General features: G+C 61.2%; 1 protein-coding gene across 7 annotated transcripts in view; it reads left to right on the top strand.

The window, feature by feature from the left end:
* Positions 1 to 15,416, top strand: part of GAK (cyclin G associated kinase) — a 42,189-nt gene that overhangs the window by 13,311 nt on the left and 13,462 nt on the right. For all 7 annotated transcript variants that reach the window (XM_036326246.1, XM_036326256.1, XM_036326240.1 and 4 more), the window contains 11 exons: positions 64 to 199; positions 464 to 576; positions 1,798 to 1,888; positions 3,709 to 3,832; positions 8,987 to 9,036; positions 9,492 to 9,640; positions 10,091 to 10,213; positions 10,916 to 11,049; positions 14,339 to 14,533; positions 14,844 to 14,961; positions 15,173 to 15,252. In XM_036326246.1, the coding sequence (XP_036182139.1) occupies positions 64 to 199; positions 464 to 576; positions 1,798 to 1,888; positions 3,709 to 3,832; positions 8,987 to 9,036; positions 9,492 to 9,640; positions 10,091 to 10,213; positions 10,916 to 11,049; positions 14,339 to 14,533; positions 14,844 to 14,961; positions 15,173 to 15,252 (1,313 nt within the window). The remainder of the gene's footprint in view (positions 1 to 63; positions 200 to 463; positions 577 to 1,797; positions 1,889 to 3,708; positions 3,833 to 8,986; positions 9,037 to 9,491; positions 9,641 to 10,090; positions 10,214 to 10,915; positions 11,050 to 14,338; positions 14,534 to 14,843; positions 14,962 to 15,172; positions 15,253 to 15,416) is intronic.

The raw sequence follows: 15,416 nt of genomic DNA, 5'->3' as shown, positions 1-15,416 counted from the left end.
GACCCAAAGATGGGCCGCCTCGCCCCCTCCGCCCCCCTCACCCTCCCCCTCCCGCCCCCGCAGGCGCTGGGCTGCATCTTGTACCTGCTGTGCTTCGGGCAGCACCCTTTTGAAGACGGAGCAAAGCTTCGCATCGTGAACGGGAAATACTCCATCCCTGCTGACGACAGTCGGTACTCTGTGTTCCACGGCCTCATCCGTAAGTGCCGTGCGCAGGGACCACGGAGGACACGCCTCCTTAACGTCCCACGTGGCCCTTTGGCAGCCTCCCTGTGGGCTTTTTCCATCAGTCAGCCGTGTGAGTTACGTGCTCCAAACGGTGGCTTTTGATCATTTTGCTCCGTTCTGTTGTTACCCTTCATGCTGTGCCCTCGCTTTTAAAGTCCGTAAGTGAGGCCCTCTGTGGGTCTGCCGCCTCCACAAGGGCAGGGGTGGGGCCCTGAGCTCGCCCTTCCTGCTGCAGGCGCCACACTGAAGGTCAACCCGGAGGAGCGGCTGTCCATCACCGAGCTGGTGAACCAGCTGCAGGAGATCGCGGCTGCCCGGAGTGTGAACCCCAAGTCGCCCATCACTGAGGTAGGACCTTCCAGGTGCTGCTCGGAGCAGGGTCTTAGAGGCCCCGTCTGTGTTAAAGGGGTGACCATTGTGCAGGCCGAGTCCCCATGCCCCAGCAATCCCAGGGCGGGGTCACCTGGCAGGAAGGAGTCAGCCCAGGCAGACAGCTCTGAATGTGGGCAGGAACTGGAAGGAAGACGACCCTGTCAGACAGTGGCCAGCGCGGGGAGGGTGGGCAGTGGGGGCATGGGGGGTGATCAAGGCTCGAGGCGTCTGCTCTGGGGCTGCCATGTGTGTGCCACCAGGAGTTCTCTGGGGCGCGGTGGGGGTGCCGACGGACAGACACAGGCTGCTGGTCAGTGGTGCCAGAGCACCTTTCGGTCTTGGCGCTTTCAGAACTCGGGACCCTGGTGCAGACACTACCCCCTGCGGGGGCTTCTGCCCAGGCAGTGAGGACCGTGCCTGGGGCCTGGGCCTGGAGCCCAGGAGCAGCTGATGGAGGACTGGCCGGCCTCACGCAGGCAAGAGCAGCGGTGTCTGCGTGCCCTCTGCAACAGGACCTCCGACTGAGGGGCCTGGCGTGTGTGGTCCCAGCGGAAGGCGTGCCTGCCTGGCAGCCTGAAACCTGCCGGAGAGACAGGGCGGGAGAAAGCCTGGCTGTCCTACCGCCATGTCGCCTGGGAAACAGCGTGTCCTGAATGCCCACCACCTGCTGGGCCAGAGAAAGGCAACGGCACCTTCGTTTTACTCGTGAGCTTCATGTCGAGAAAGCTGAGCTCCAGAACAAGGATGGTCACAAGAGTGCACCAGAGACTAAGGAACGCACAGGAGAGGAGCAGGCACCACGGCCGTCGGCCATGCAGGGTCGCGTCTGGCGCCGAGTGGGCTGGCGGGAAGCTGCAGCCCTCCCCAGCCGGGCCCCCAGCACCTCTCTGAAGGTTGGGGGTTGTGACTCTGGCCGGCGCCGGCCGTGGGCTCAACTTGTGGCAGGCAGGGCCCTTGCTGCACAGCCACCCTCTGGCAGGCAGGCTGCGAGCCACTGGGCGAGAGACTGGCTGCGGTGGGCGTGTGGGAGCAGCAGGCTGCCCGTGACCCGAGCATCCGCTCCCAGCGCTGTGTGAGCCGCCCTTGGTGTAGGGTTCTCCAGGGCCAGGTGGAGGGGCTGCAGCCAGGAAGGAGGGTTTCTCCCTGCGCAGAGCCGGCCCTGTACAAACTGAGGCCTTGCTGTTCGAACCCTTGCAGCTCCTGGAGCAGAATGGAGGCTACGGGAATGCTGCCCCGTCCCGAGGGCCACCTCCTCCCGGGGGGCCTGTGAGCAGCGGCCAAGGCGGAGGTGAGTGCACACGTGCGGAGCGCCGGCCCACACCCTGCCTTGGGCGGTCGGCCTGGCTACGTGCAAGAGGCTGCTTGTTTGGGTCCCCTAACTGCCTAGAGCTCCCAGGACTGGCCCTCGGCAACAGGGCCTAGAGGTAACTGCCTAGAGCTCCAGGACGGACGGAGGCGACACTTTAGGCCAGGGGTGGGCAAACTTTTTGACTCGAGGGCCACAATGGGTTCTTAAACTGGACCGGAGGGCCGGAACAAAAGCGTGGATGGAGTGTTTGTGTGAACTAATATAAATTCAAAGTAAACACCATTACATAAAAGGGTGCGGTCTTTTTTTTTTTTTGGTTTTATTCATTTCAAACGGGCCGGGTCCGGCCCGCGGGCCGTAGTTTGCCCGCGGCTGCTCTAGGCCATGTTTAGGATAGAATTCGGGGGGCGGTGTGTGTGCTCGCGCCCTGTCCTATGCTGCGGGGGCTCTGAGTACCTGGTGCCTGGCGTGCGGGCCTTTGGGGTGGCCCGCAGGGTCGGGCGCAGGCCCGAGTCCCGGGAGAGGCAGGCTCCTTGGGCAGGGGAGAGGGTTGTGGCCGTGGCAAAGGGTTCAGTGGGTTTTCTCCTGGCTCAGTTGCATTTGGTGAGTGAGCTGCACCCTCATCTTGTGGTTGTGGGTGGTCTGGGCGCCCCGTGCTGGCACGCGGAGCTGGTCCCCGAGGAGCCTGCAGCTGGGCTCGGCGCAGCAGGTCCGGGAAAGCTCTGGACGGCCCTGCCAGGCTGTGCTCTGCCCCATCCCCTTGGCCACTCTCGCTGTTTGGGGTGAAATCAGGTTTGTTTCCTGGGGAGGGGCCTCCCAGCAGCTGGCTGGCCCTGGGTCCTGGGCTCCATGTCCGCACAGTGTGGGTCCTGGTTGCCTCTCTGGATGTCCAGCATGTGGGGCCGCCCGGACTGCCCTGGGTCTTCTCCAGGACCACACCACACACGTGCACGCATGTGCTCGTACATGCTTACACCACGGTCGTGCCCACACATGCTCCACACACACGAGTGCTGGTCATTTCCTGGTGAATGGCTAGCAAGAACGCTCTGCACGTAAGACGTGTGGGCTGCTTTCTGTGGCTGCCTGACAGCGGGAGCGCAGGGCCTGGTCCCAGCTGCACCCCAGCCACCTGTGCCAGTGCTGCTGACTGGTCTCAGAAGCTGCACAGAGGCCACAGACACCCTTGGGCACAGATGCAGCACGCGGGCACGACTTCCTCTTTTTATCCCGACCTACCCCCCCCCCCCCCCCCACCAAGCCGCCTTTGGGGACCACATCCTCCGGGGTGCTAGGGTTTCAGGGCCTGCCTCCCTTTGCCATCACTCTGTTCACACCCGGGTCCTATGCTGCAGGCAGATAGCAGCGCCTGCTGTCCAGCCCCACGGCCTCTCTGTGCTCGGCCGGGGCCACATGCACGACCCCACTCCTTGCCCTCCGTGTCCACTGTGTCCTCCCACCAGGGGTGGAGGCTCGCTTTTGCTGGGCCCTCAGTGTATGTGTGTGCAGGGGGCCCGGAGTCCAGGTTGCAGGAGTGAATGGGTGCACAATCTAGAGACGGGATGGAGGCCGTGGGCACCCGGAGGCTCGACTCTCGCCGGCCGGGTTCAGGCTCGGCCCTTGTGAGAGCAGCTGGTGGGCTCTGGGCGCAGGGCATGCTGAGATGCCAGCTGCTGGTTTAGTTCCTGTGCCCACGTGGGGTGCAGACGGTGGGGTGACGGGGAGTGCGGCCCTCAGGTTCTGGGGATGCTGGGGCTCCCGGCCCTATCCCCCCGGCCTGAGCTAGTCTCTGCTTGCAGGCCTGGCGGTGGCTGAGTATGAGCAGTCCTACGGCGGGCTCCTGGACATCCTGCGGGGTGGCCCCGGGCGCCTGCTCACCAACCTCAAGGACACCTCCTCCAAGGTCATCCAGTCCGTCGCCAAGTGAGTCAAGGGTGCGTGGGTGCAGGGCCGGGCGTGGCTCGTGGCTTCTCCATAGCGGGGGGTGGGGGTGGGGTGGGGTGGGGGTGGGGTTTCTGACCTTTGGCGCCGCCCGCCTCCCAGCCTGGCAGCACCTGCACTCGTGGCCATCGGGTGGGCCCCGCTGTGAGGGACTTGGGAGTAGCGGAGAAGTGCTGGCCCGCCGCCGGCCACACAGGAGCCCTGGAGCTGAGGGGCACCACCTCCGGCCTGGGCTGTGGAGTGCGTGTGCAGCGGGCACGGTGCCTTGCCAGCGTAGATGTGAGAGCACTCAGACTCAGCCGTGGGCTTAGATTTTTATATTTCACTTTGTGAAAAGGCAGAATAGCAGTTTTTCCTTGTCAGTTACTTGTCTTTTTCTTTTTGGTTTTAAGTAAAGCACAGATCTATCCATACTTCCCTGTATGTCTTTTGTTTGTTTTCCTGAGTAGGAAGGTTAGGTGTGTTTTGAAATACATGTTTCAGAATGTTTAAACTAAATGCATTTTTAATGGTTTCCTTGCACATTCAGGTCTTTAATCTACGGGGACCTTATTGGGGACTTTTCATTGGTTCTCGTCTGCTGATGGCAAGCAGGGCACTGTCCCCGTCCATGACCCAGCCCCCCCTCCCCCCGGCCCCTGAGCTTCCCCCTCCCGTTGCACCTGACATCCCTGCAGCCCTCAGCGCGGCTGCTGCTGCTGCTGCTGTGTGTGGTGCGAGCCTCTCTGTCCGTCCGTCCTTCCCAGGAGAGTCACGTTCCTGCTCAGCTGTGTCTGCAGAGGAATTCTAGAGCAAACTTGTCAGGCTGCCTGCGTGCTTCCCTAGCTCCGTGTGTTACTCGTTTGACGATCAGACTAGGGAATGGCCTCAGTGGTGCTGACGCTGGGCTCCAGCAGGGGCGCCTCCCCAGGCCTGCGGGCGCCCTCCCTCCCCCCCAGGTGCCCCTGAAGCCAGGGGGCCACCTCCCTGCTCAGCCTGCCCTGCCTGGCTGGGCCCAGTGAGAGCCGTGACATCAGACCTGAGCAAGTGGAGAGACTTACGTCTGGGAGGGTCTTAAAGATGGCGTCACTTTTCAGTCGGGCTACAGATTCACTGTCATAAAAACTGTTCTCATAGATTTTTAAGAATATATTTTTAGCCCTGGCCGGTGTGGCTCAGCGGATGGAGCATGGACCTGCGGACTCAGGGTCCCAGGTTCGATTCCAGTCAAGGGCATGTACCGTGGTTTCGGACACATCCCCAGTGGGGGGCGTGCAGGAGGCAGCTGATCGATGTTTCTAACTCTCTCTCCCTCTCCCTTCCTCTCTGTAAAAAATCAATAAAATACATTTAAAAAAAAAAGAATGTATTTTTATTGACTTCAGAGAGGAAGGGAGAGGGAGAGAGAGAAACATCAATGATGAGAGAGAATCATGGATCTGATGCCTCCTGCACGCCCCACACTGGGGATCAAGTGCACAACCGGACATGTGCCCTGACCGGAATCAAACTGTGACCTCCTGGCTCATAGGTTGACACTCAACCGCTGAGCCGCACTGGCCAGGCTGTTTTCATAGATTTTGATCTTAAAATTCATGTTACCCGTTACTGCCAGGAGCATTTTAAAAAATGAGAATAATAGAGGATGATCCCTGTTACACGCGTGAGCTTTCTTGGGCGTCAGTGTGGTGAGTTGAGTGCTGAGACTGACAGATGGCGCTCTGAGGCCTGGGAACCCACGGAACACCATCTGCCAGGAAGCCCCGGCCTCGTCAGTGCAGGTGCCAGCCCCGCCTGCTGAGCGGAAGTCGGATCCCTGTCCAGCAGCAGCGAATACATTATTCTGGCGAGTTAAGCGATTAATTCTAAGAAGCATGTGTTTTTTAAGGAAAAATTAATAAACTATAGAGGGTTTTTTTTATAACACTCAAAGGTTTCCTAAATGAGACAAAAAATACACAAGCCGCCCTAACCTGTTTGGCTCAGTGGATAGAGCATCAGCCTGTGGACTCAAGGGTCCAAGGTTCGATTCCGGCCAAGGGCATGCACCTTGGTTGCGGGCACATCCCCAGTGGGGGGTGTGCAGGAGGTAGCTGATCGATGTTTCTCTCTCATCGATGTTTCTGACTCTCTCTCCCTCTCCCTTCCTCTCTGTAAAAAATCAATAAAATATATTTTTTAAAAAATACACAAGTGATGAAGGAAATGATTAATAAATTTCACTAACTTAAAAATTCTCTATTCCTCAAATTACCACATTTCCTTAAAATAACAAAAAGACTATATGTTCAAACTATACGGAGTACAGAGGAGTTACCCAGGCATGCTGAGTAACCTCGAGAAGGCGTCCGCGCTGTTGCTGTGCTGATGACCACTGTTGCTCGCAGATGGTTGGTGCGGGGTCTTTGCCTGTCACCAGGCGTGGAGACCGTGGTGCTTGGAGATGGTTGGTGCGGGGTCTCTGCCTGTCACCAGGCGTGGAGACCGTGGTGCTTGGAGATGGTTGCAGGGTCTCTGCCTGTCACCAGGCGTGGAGACCGTGGTGCTTGGAGATGGTTGCAGGGTCTCTGCCTGTCACCAGGCGTGGAGACCGTGGTGCTTGGAGATGGTTGCAGGGTCTCTGCCTGTCACCAGGCGTGGAGACCGTGGTGCTTGGAGATGGTTGCAGGGTCTCTGCCTGTCACTGGGCGTGGAGACCGTGGTGCTTGGAGATGGTTGGTGCAGGGTCTTTGCCTGTCACCAGGCGTGGAGACCGTGGTGCTTGGAGATGGTTGGTGCAGGGTCTCTGCCTGTCACTTGGCGTGGAGACCGTGGTGCTTGGAGATGGTTGGTGCGGGGTCTCTGCCTGTCACTGGGCGTGGAGACCGTGGTGCTTGGAGATGATTGGTGCGGGGTCTCTGCCTGTCACTGGGCGTGGAGACCGTGGTGCTTGGAGATGGTTGCAGGGTCTCTGCCTGTCACTGGGCGTGGAGACCGTGGTGCTTGGAGATGGTTGGTGCGGGGTCTCTGCCTGTCACTGGGCGTGGAGACCGTGGTGCTTGGAGATGATTGGTGCGGGGTCTCTGCCTGTCACTGGGCGTGGAGACCGTGGTGCTTGGAGATGGTTGGTGCGGGGTCTCTGCCTGTCACTGGGCGTGGAGACCGAGGTGCATGGAGATGATTGGTGCGGGGTCTCTGCCTGTCACCAGGCGTGGAGACCGTGGTGCTTGGAGATGGTTGGTGCAGGGTCTCTGCCTGTCACTGGGCGTGGAGACCGTGGTGCTTGGAGATGATTGGTGCTGGGTCTCTGCCTGTCACTGGGCGTGGAGACCGTGGTGCTTGGAGATGGTTGCACGGTCTCTGCCTGTCACTGGGCGTGGAGACCGTGGTGCTTGGAGATGGTTGGTGCGGGGTCTCTGCCTGTCACCGGGCGTGGAGACCGCGGTGCTCAGAGATGGTTGGTGCAGGGTCTCTGCCTGTCACTGGGCGTGGAGACTGTGGTGCTTGGAGATGGTTGGTGCAGGGTCTCTGCCTGTCACTGGGCATGGAGACCGCCGGCTCAGAGATGGGTGGTGCGGCGGGCCAGCATCTGCCCCATCTGTTGCCGCTTCCCCCTCAACGCTCTGTTCTTTGTCCCGGTCTTTATCTTCACTCTTCTTCTGCCATTTGTGGTTTGAACTGAGTATTTTATTTGGTTCCACGCTCGCCCTTCTTGGCATGTGTTACACTTGTTTACCTTCTAGTGGTTGCTCTGTGGGGGGCGGCGTGCACTCAGCGCTAACGCAGTCCCCCCAGCAGCACTGCGGCCGTGGGGTTCGGAGGCTCAATGCCAGTGACCCCTCCCCCGTCGTCATGGCATTCGTCGTTGACATGGAAGCACACGGTCCACGCACATACGCGCACACGAATGCACACACATGCACATACACGCACACAGTGAGTGCTGAGCACACACTCTGTTGCCACTAATATTTTGAACAGACTCACTTATAAGATAGTTAAGATTAACAAAAACAGATACCTTCACCTACTCCTTCTTGATGCTCTTCTGTTCTTCATGTGGCTCTGAGCTCCTGGCCCATATGATTTCCTTTGTCTCTAGAAAACTTAGCAACATTTCTTGCAAAACAGGACTGCCGGCAACAAGCTTCTTCAGTTTTTGAGAAAAAAGTGTTAATGTTTGGAGGGTGGTTTCCCAGGCACAGAGCTGTGCTGGTGTGCTTTCCTTCCAGCTCTCGTTTCTCCACTCTCCTTGCGCAGGCGGATTCTGAGGAGAAAGAGGTCTGTGTGCTTGTCCTGTTCAGTAGATGAGGTGTGTGCCCACTGGCTTCTCTCGGGGCCTCTCCGCCTCTGATTTCTGCCGGTAGTGCCCTGTGCCCAGGCACGTTTCCTGGCGTCTATCACGGTGGGGGTGCTCCGAGTTTCCTGGATTCGTGGTTTGGTGTCTGGCATGAATTTGGGGAAATTCTCCGTCGTTATTGTCTCAAATATTTCTGTTCCTTCTCCGTGTCCCCCTGCTGGGAGCGTCAGGCCTTCTGTGGTTGCCCCACAGCCTGGGTGCCCCGTCTGGCGTTTGCAGTCTTTGTTCCCCTGCCTTTTCTGACGTGGAGGGTCCTGTGGCTCAGAGACGCTTCCTCAGCCGTGCCCGGCCGGGAGCCCAGCGCCGTCCTTGTGCTCCGCAGCGCTGTCTTGCGCTCCCTCCTGGGGCAGGCGGCTCTTCCTGGGGCTTCCCCTCCGCCCACACTGTCTCTGTCCTTGCTGTCTGCTTTGTCCATTAGCTCAGTGGTCACCGTTGCTTTAGGCTCCTGGCCGTCATGCCAGCATCCCCCCAGGACTGATGCTGATGCTGGCTGTGTCCCTTCAGACTGGGCCTTTGCCTTTTGGGGTGCTCCGTGGCTTTCCTTGGTGGGTCAGAGGCTCGGTCGTCCATGTTTGCTGCCTCTTGTCACGGCCAGCTCCCCGTCGCACCTCCCAGGGGAGCAAGCCCTGAGTCACGGCCTGTGTGGGCCCTGCCTCCCCCCGCCTCTCACACACATGCCTGTGCTCACACGCAGTCACCCACATCCATCCACGTGAGCACACACACAGGCTCACCCGGGCCGCTCCGGACTCTCGCTCTCAGCTGTCGTCGTTGCCCTGGAAGTCCCCGTCCTAACCAAGTGTTCTTTCGGGTTCCAGTTATGCGAAGGGAGACCTGGACATTTCCTACATCACCTCCCGAATCGCAGGTGCGTTGCCGCTCTCGCCCCGGGGCTCCTCTGGCCTCCTGTCGGCGACGGCAGGGGGCGCGGGCCTCCCACGCAGCCCGCTGCAGCCTGGGCGTGAAGGGTCTGGTGTCAGGGCACCTCCGGGCCCACAGGGGACAGTGCGTGTGCAGCAGCTGCTCCCTGGGTGGACTTTCTGGGCTCTGCGGTGGAGGAGTGAGCGAGGTCACGCACAGTTGAAACGTGGGTCTCCAGGCCAAATCAAAACCAAAGACGAGATCGGACGCTTGGAGACCCTGCTGTGCGTGGGGTCTCGGCAGGACCTCCTGCCCCGGTGCACCGTGGGGAGGTTCCGAGGGGCTCCTGTGGACGGCAGGCGGGCTGCGCCTCAGCACTGCGTCTGACGGCACCAGCCGGGAGGCGGGACGGGCCTGAGCGCAGCCCCGCGGTGCCCGGGCTGACTGGCTATTTCCTTCCAGTGATGTCCTTCCCGGCAGAGGGTGTGGAATCGGCCATCAAAAACAACATCGAGGACGTGCGCTTGTTTCTGGACTCCAAGCACCCGGGACACTATGCGGTCTACAACCTGTCCTCCAGGACGTACCGGCCCGCCAAGTTCCACAACCGCGTGAGTGCCCCCGCCTCCCCTGCCTGCGCACTGCGGGCCTCACGGGCCTGCTGACCCCACAGGCAGCGCAGCGCGTGCAGCGGGCTCTGCAGGGTCTCGCTGTGATGCCAGGGCTGGTCTTCAGGGGTGTGGTGACAGCCTGGGGGCACCTCACGGACACCGAAGAGAGTCGGGTGGGTGGTGCAGAGACCCGCGAGCCTCGGGCCTTGCTGCTCCTCACCTGTGGGGAACCTGAGGCCCCGTGGTTTTCATGGTCCCTGAACCCTGGGTCACAGGTGCTTTTTACGGCTGACCCCAGCGTGGCGGGAGGCTATCCCTGGTTCCCATCACCAGGTCTGTCTGCCTGGCACAAATCCTGTCGTAGAGGAGTGTGCCAGCGGGCGGGCGCTCGTGAGGGGAGCCCCCCAACGGGGGTGCAGGGTGTCAGGCTGAGCTGGGCCCGTCCTGCAGGTGTCCGAGTGCGGGTGGGCGGCCCGGCGCGCCCCGAGCCTGCGCAGCCTGTACAGCATCTGCAGGGACATGCACTGGTGGCTGCGGCAGGACCACAAGAACGTGTGTGTGCTGCACTGCACGGTGAGTGTGCGCCGCGTTAGAGGAGGGCACCGGGGCTGTGGGGACGGAGGACAGTCATGAACCCCGGGCGTCAGATGGGGCAGTGTCCTGGGTGGTGGCCCGGGTGGGGAGTGGGGCACCAGCAGCCTGCCCCTTCCTGAGCCCGGGACTGTGGGGTGCTGGGCTGGCGCATGCCCCCGGCAGCGTCTGGGTGCCCAGCAGGGCTCCCCTCCGCCTGGGCATTAGCTGCTGCTGGGGAAGCTGCCCACACAGGTGCAGCGTGCGGTGGCCCCATGTGCATTCTCTCGTCTCCCCTCAAGGCAGCACCCTAGGGCTCTCCACTGCCCCGCCCCGAGGCCGCTGCCCCGGCACCCACCTCTGTCCCTCCTGACGGCAGCTGGGGACCCCTACCCCACTGCGCAGAGAGGCTGAGGTGTGTGGCGTCACACGGCACCTGCCGAGTGTGGGCGCGAAGGTCGGCACAGCTGTCCTGGTGCTGGGCAGAGTCACTCGAGAGTGACACCAGGAGGGCTCAGGGAGGGGTGCACGGGGGCAGTGAGGCAAGCGTGTCCCGTTGGAGACGCCGCGTCCTGTGCCGTCACGAAGGCGCCCATCTGTGTGGACGTGTATCTGCACGTTCAGGACGTGCTCTGCCCAGGAGGCCTGCGGTCTGCCCCGGGAGGTGGTGCTGGGCCCCAGGGAGCTGCCTATGCCCTCTCCTAGGACGGGAGAGCGGCGTCGGCCGTGGCCGTCTGCTCCTTCCTGTGCTTCTGCCGGCTCTTCAGCACCGCCGAGGCCGCCGTGTACATGTTCAGCATGAAGCGCTGCCCGCCTGGCATTTGGCCGTCCCACAAAAGGTACTCTGTCCGCGGTCGGACACTGGATGCGGTGTCCCTGGTGTGGTCGCCATGGGCCCTGGAGGTTGGAAGGGTTTCGGAAAGGGGTGGGCAGTGTGGGTGGGGCGCCAGCTGCCCGTGCCGCCAGGCGTGTCCCTGCTGTGCCAACAGGAGCCCAGCCAGAGGGTCAGAGTCAGCCTCCTCGGCCCTGAGTGGCAGGCAGTGCCTCTATCCGGTTCCCGGGCACCAGCCCTTGTAGCACGTGTGTCCCTGAAGCCTGTGTCTGAGGTGACGGGCAGCACTCTGGCCGCCAGCTCTGTGCACATGGGTCTGTTTGGGCAGGTGATGCTGGAAGAAAGAAAGGTGTTCAGGCCCTTCCTTCTGCCCTGGATGGTGGCACAGCCTGTGGACAGTGGGCGGGGCGGGTAAAGGCCCTCCTGCTGTGGGGCCACCTGGATGCAGGGAGCCAGCCACCAGCTGTGTCCTGTGTCGCGGGAAAGTGGGCGAGGCCACCAAGCAAAAGGACTGCTGATCCTTCCAACATGTGACCTGAGTCTTTTTAAAAAATGTTTTTATTGATTTTTTTAGAGAGAGAGGGAGAGGGAGAGAGAGAGAGAGAGAGGAACGTCAGTGAGAGAACACCCATCGGCTGCCTCCTGCAGGCCCCCACTAGGGGTGGAGCCCACAACTTGGGCATGTGCCCCGACCGGGAATAGAGCTGTGACTTCCTGGTTCATGGGTTGACGCTCAGCCACTGAGCCATGCGGGCCTGAGAGCCAGTTTTGCTCCTGAATTCCAGCTGTGCCGAGGGTCCGGAGCTGCGTGGGATCCCGTGAGCAGCCGCTCACCATTGGGGCAGAGCGGGAGGAGGGCTGTTAGTGGGGAGTGACCTGACACTGGGACCCCCGACCCCAGCTGCTTCCTCGGGGACTTGCGTGTGTGCAGAGCTACTTAAAAAGCAGTGGGACCAGCTTCAGACTCAGGAACAGCGCTTGGTCCTCAGAGCAATGGGCCCGTCCGCAGTACGTGAGCCGGGGGCCGGAGGAGGGCCAGCCAGTGGTCAGCGCGTGTGCAGAAGCAGGCGAGACCGCAGAGATTGGGGAGTCCGTCCTCAAGTCCCCGAGGGCGCTCACAGATGGGTTGGGGTGTGGCTCCCAGGGGCACAGGCAGGTGCCTAGAGGTGCCTGACGGGAGGTTCACTGCGTCCGAGTACGGCGTTGCAGACACTGAACGGAAGGCGGCACCTGCAGGGCAGGGAGGCAGGGAGGCTGCGAGGGAGAGGCCTGGAGATGCTGGGCCTGGCCGCGCAGGCGCGGTGAAGGCCGCCTCCCACGTGTCGGTCTCCAAGGGCCAGCAGGAGAGGACCCCAGAAGGTGCTGGACGCCGCCCGCCACACCCTCCTGGGTGGGGTCACGGAGCTCTGACCAGCCAGGCGCCGGGAACTTCCTCAAGGTCATGACGCACCAAACCTCAGGTGCCCAGGACCCAGCAGGATTGAGCAGCACAGATGGACACAGAAGGCCAGCTGCTGGCCCGTGCTCCCCGCGGAAGCCACGCTCAGGTGAGCGGAAACTGCTGGCAGCCATTGCAGAAGGTCCCCTGAGAACCCGGGGCAGCAGGAGACTCTGCTGTCCTGGCAGCCAGCGGGGGAAGCACTGAGCGCTGGAGCCGCCAAGAGAAGACCAGGGAGGAGAACCCGGCGGAGCAGCTGACAAACCAGCCCCCGGCCGGAGGGTGCCGCCCGCCATGGCGGCCGTGGAAGGGTGGGGGCAGCGGCCAGCGCGGGGCCATCTGCACTCGGGACAGAGCCTGGCCGGGCTGTGGTCGGTGAGGGAGCCTGAGGGTCAGCCGTGGCGCAGCCGCCTGAACTCCGCCCAGTTCTGGGCCTGGCCACCCTGCCGTCGGGAGCGGGCGGTGCTCCCAGGAACTCTTCTCTGAGCCCCAACCCGCTTCCCAGCTCTCGGGTTTGCCTGTGGCTGAGGTCCCGGCATCGGCCTCCTGATGGGTTTGGCGAGAGCCCAAGACAAGTCCGCTGGGCTGGCGAGAGCGTGGGAAGGCACTGCCCATCCCTCCTGCTGATTAGAAGCAAGTGAAGGAGGGGTCCCCCGGGCAGGAGCCCAGCCTTGGGGCGCTGTGGAGACGTGCCGGAGTGCGCCGAGTGGCTCGCGGAGCAGACACAGCGGAGCCAGGAGAGACGCCATCCCAGGATCCCAGGCAGTGGGGCCAGCACCCACCCTCCCAGAAGGACAGACGGCGCACGCACTGAAGTCGGCCCCACCCAGCGGGTCTACCTGATGTCCACAGGATGTTCCACGGCGGACGCGTCCTTCCCAGGAAGGCGATGCTCAGCGAGAGCAGCCACACGCGGGCCTCTAACCACAGCCAAGTTAGACCAGACCAGTGATGGCGAACCTGTGACACACGTGTCAGAAGTGACACGCAAACTCATTTTTTTGGTTGATTTTTGTTAAATGGCATTTAAATATATAAAATAAATACTAAAAATATAAATCTTGCCCTGGCCAGCTTGGCTCAGGGGATAGAGCGTCAGCCTGCAGACTGAGGGGTTCCAGGGGCACATGCCTGCGTTGCGGGCTCAATCCCCAGGAAGGGGTGTGCAGGAGGCAGCCGATCAATGATTCTCTCTCATCATTGATGTTTCTATCTCTCCTTTTCCCTTCCTCTCTTAAACCAATAAAGAAATATATTTAAAAAAATTAAAAAATTAAAAAATATATATATAAATCTTTGTTTTACTATGGTTGCAAATATCAAAAAATTTCTATATGTGACAGCACCAGAGTTAAGTTAGGGTTTTTCAAAATTCTGACACGCCGAGTTCAAAAGGTTCGCCATCACTGGACTAGACACTACAAAACGTCACAGGCTAAAGAGAATTCAAGTAGAAGTTGTAACAGGGCTGGGGAAACCCCTCAGTGTTTCAGAGTTAACCAGTCTACTTCTTAATAACCCATGAAATGTGACAACATTCTGAACTGAGTGAAAATTACAGCATCACGCTTGGGAGATGGAACTAGAACCTGTGATGGGGTGTGTGCATGTGTGTGATGTGTGCGGCTGTGCACAGCATGCATGTGATGTGTACAGCCATGCAGGGCATGCGTGTGATCTGTGTGTGATGTGCCATGCAGAGCATGTGTGTGAGGTGGTGTGTAGTCGTGCAGAGCATGCGTGTGACCTGGTATGTGGCCATGCACAGAGCATGTGTGTGATGTGTGTGGCCATGCAGAGCATGTGTGACGTGTGTGGCTGTGCACAGCACATGTGTGATGTGCTGTGTCTCCTTCAGGTACATCGAGTACATGTGTGACATGGTGGCGGAGGAGCCCATCACGCCCCATAGCAAGCCGATCCTGGTGCGGGCCATCGTCATGACGCCCGTGCCGCTGTTCAACAAGCAGAGGAGTGGCTGTCGGCCCTTCTGCGAGGTCTATGTGGGGGACGAGCGCGTGGCCACCACGTCCCAGGAGTACGACAGGATGCGGTGAGCACAAGCCAGGGCAACGAGGGCGCGCCGGGAGGATGGGAGGGGCCCTGGCGGCTGGAGCCCCGCCTCAGGTCCCCGAGGCGCAGCAGACAGGCCTCTGCTGAGCGGCAAGCTCCCCACGAGGGCGAAGGCGTGCTGAGAAGCTCCATGGAAGTATTGCCTGGAGCACCCTCCCCGCCCCCCCGGGCAGTTCATAGCAAAACCAGGGAGCTGAGACTGCTGGGGCCGGCGTGCTGTGTCCCAGGCCTCGCTGTGCCGCCCCAGGGCATGGCTTTGTCTCACGGGGACCCGCCTGTCCTCCCCACAGGGATTTCAGGATCGAGGACGGCAAAGCGGTCATCCCTCTGGGCACGGCGGTCCAAGGGGACGTGCTCATCGCCATCTACCATGCGCGGTCCACCCTGGGAGGCAGGCTGCAGGCCAAGGTGAGTGCGCTCCGCGGGCCTCTCCTTCCTGCCGGCCCCCCAGGTCGGCACTGCCGTCTGTGTGGGATCCTAGAGCCCGAGGAGCCGCTGTGGGGGAGGGTGCGGTCCCCACGCCCAGGGCTCAGCACCGGGAGCTGGTACAGGGCCCTCGGGCTCGTGGGGTGACGGGAGGCCCGGTCCCCTCCCAGCTTCCGGTGTGCTCTCCCTGCAGATGGCGTCCATGAAGATGTTCCAGGTCCAGTTCCACACGGGGTTCGTGCCTCGGAACGCCACCACCGTGAAGTTCGCCAAGTGCGTTGGCGCCCACGGGGAGGGCCGCAGGGGTGGGCGCTGGCGGGGTCACCAGAGGGTGCGTCCCGCACTGTCCGGGGCCTGTGGGCTCTCGACCTGGTCAGGAAGGAGCGCAGGACACGAGTCCAGGTGCCTGAGCAGCTCCATGGAGCCTGTGGGGTCGA

Source organism: Myotis myotis, unplaced genomic scaffold (genome assembly GCF_014108235.1).
Source record: "Myotis myotis isolate mMyoMyo1 unplaced genomic scaffold, mMyoMyo1.p scaffold_m19_p_1, whole genome shotgun sequence".
NCBI lineage: Eukaryota > Metazoa > Chordata > Mammalia > Chiroptera > Vespertilionidae > Myotis > Myotis myotis.
The sequence above is the reverse complement of the archived record's forward strand: the minus strand, read 5'-3'. Positions and strand labels throughout refer to the sequence as shown.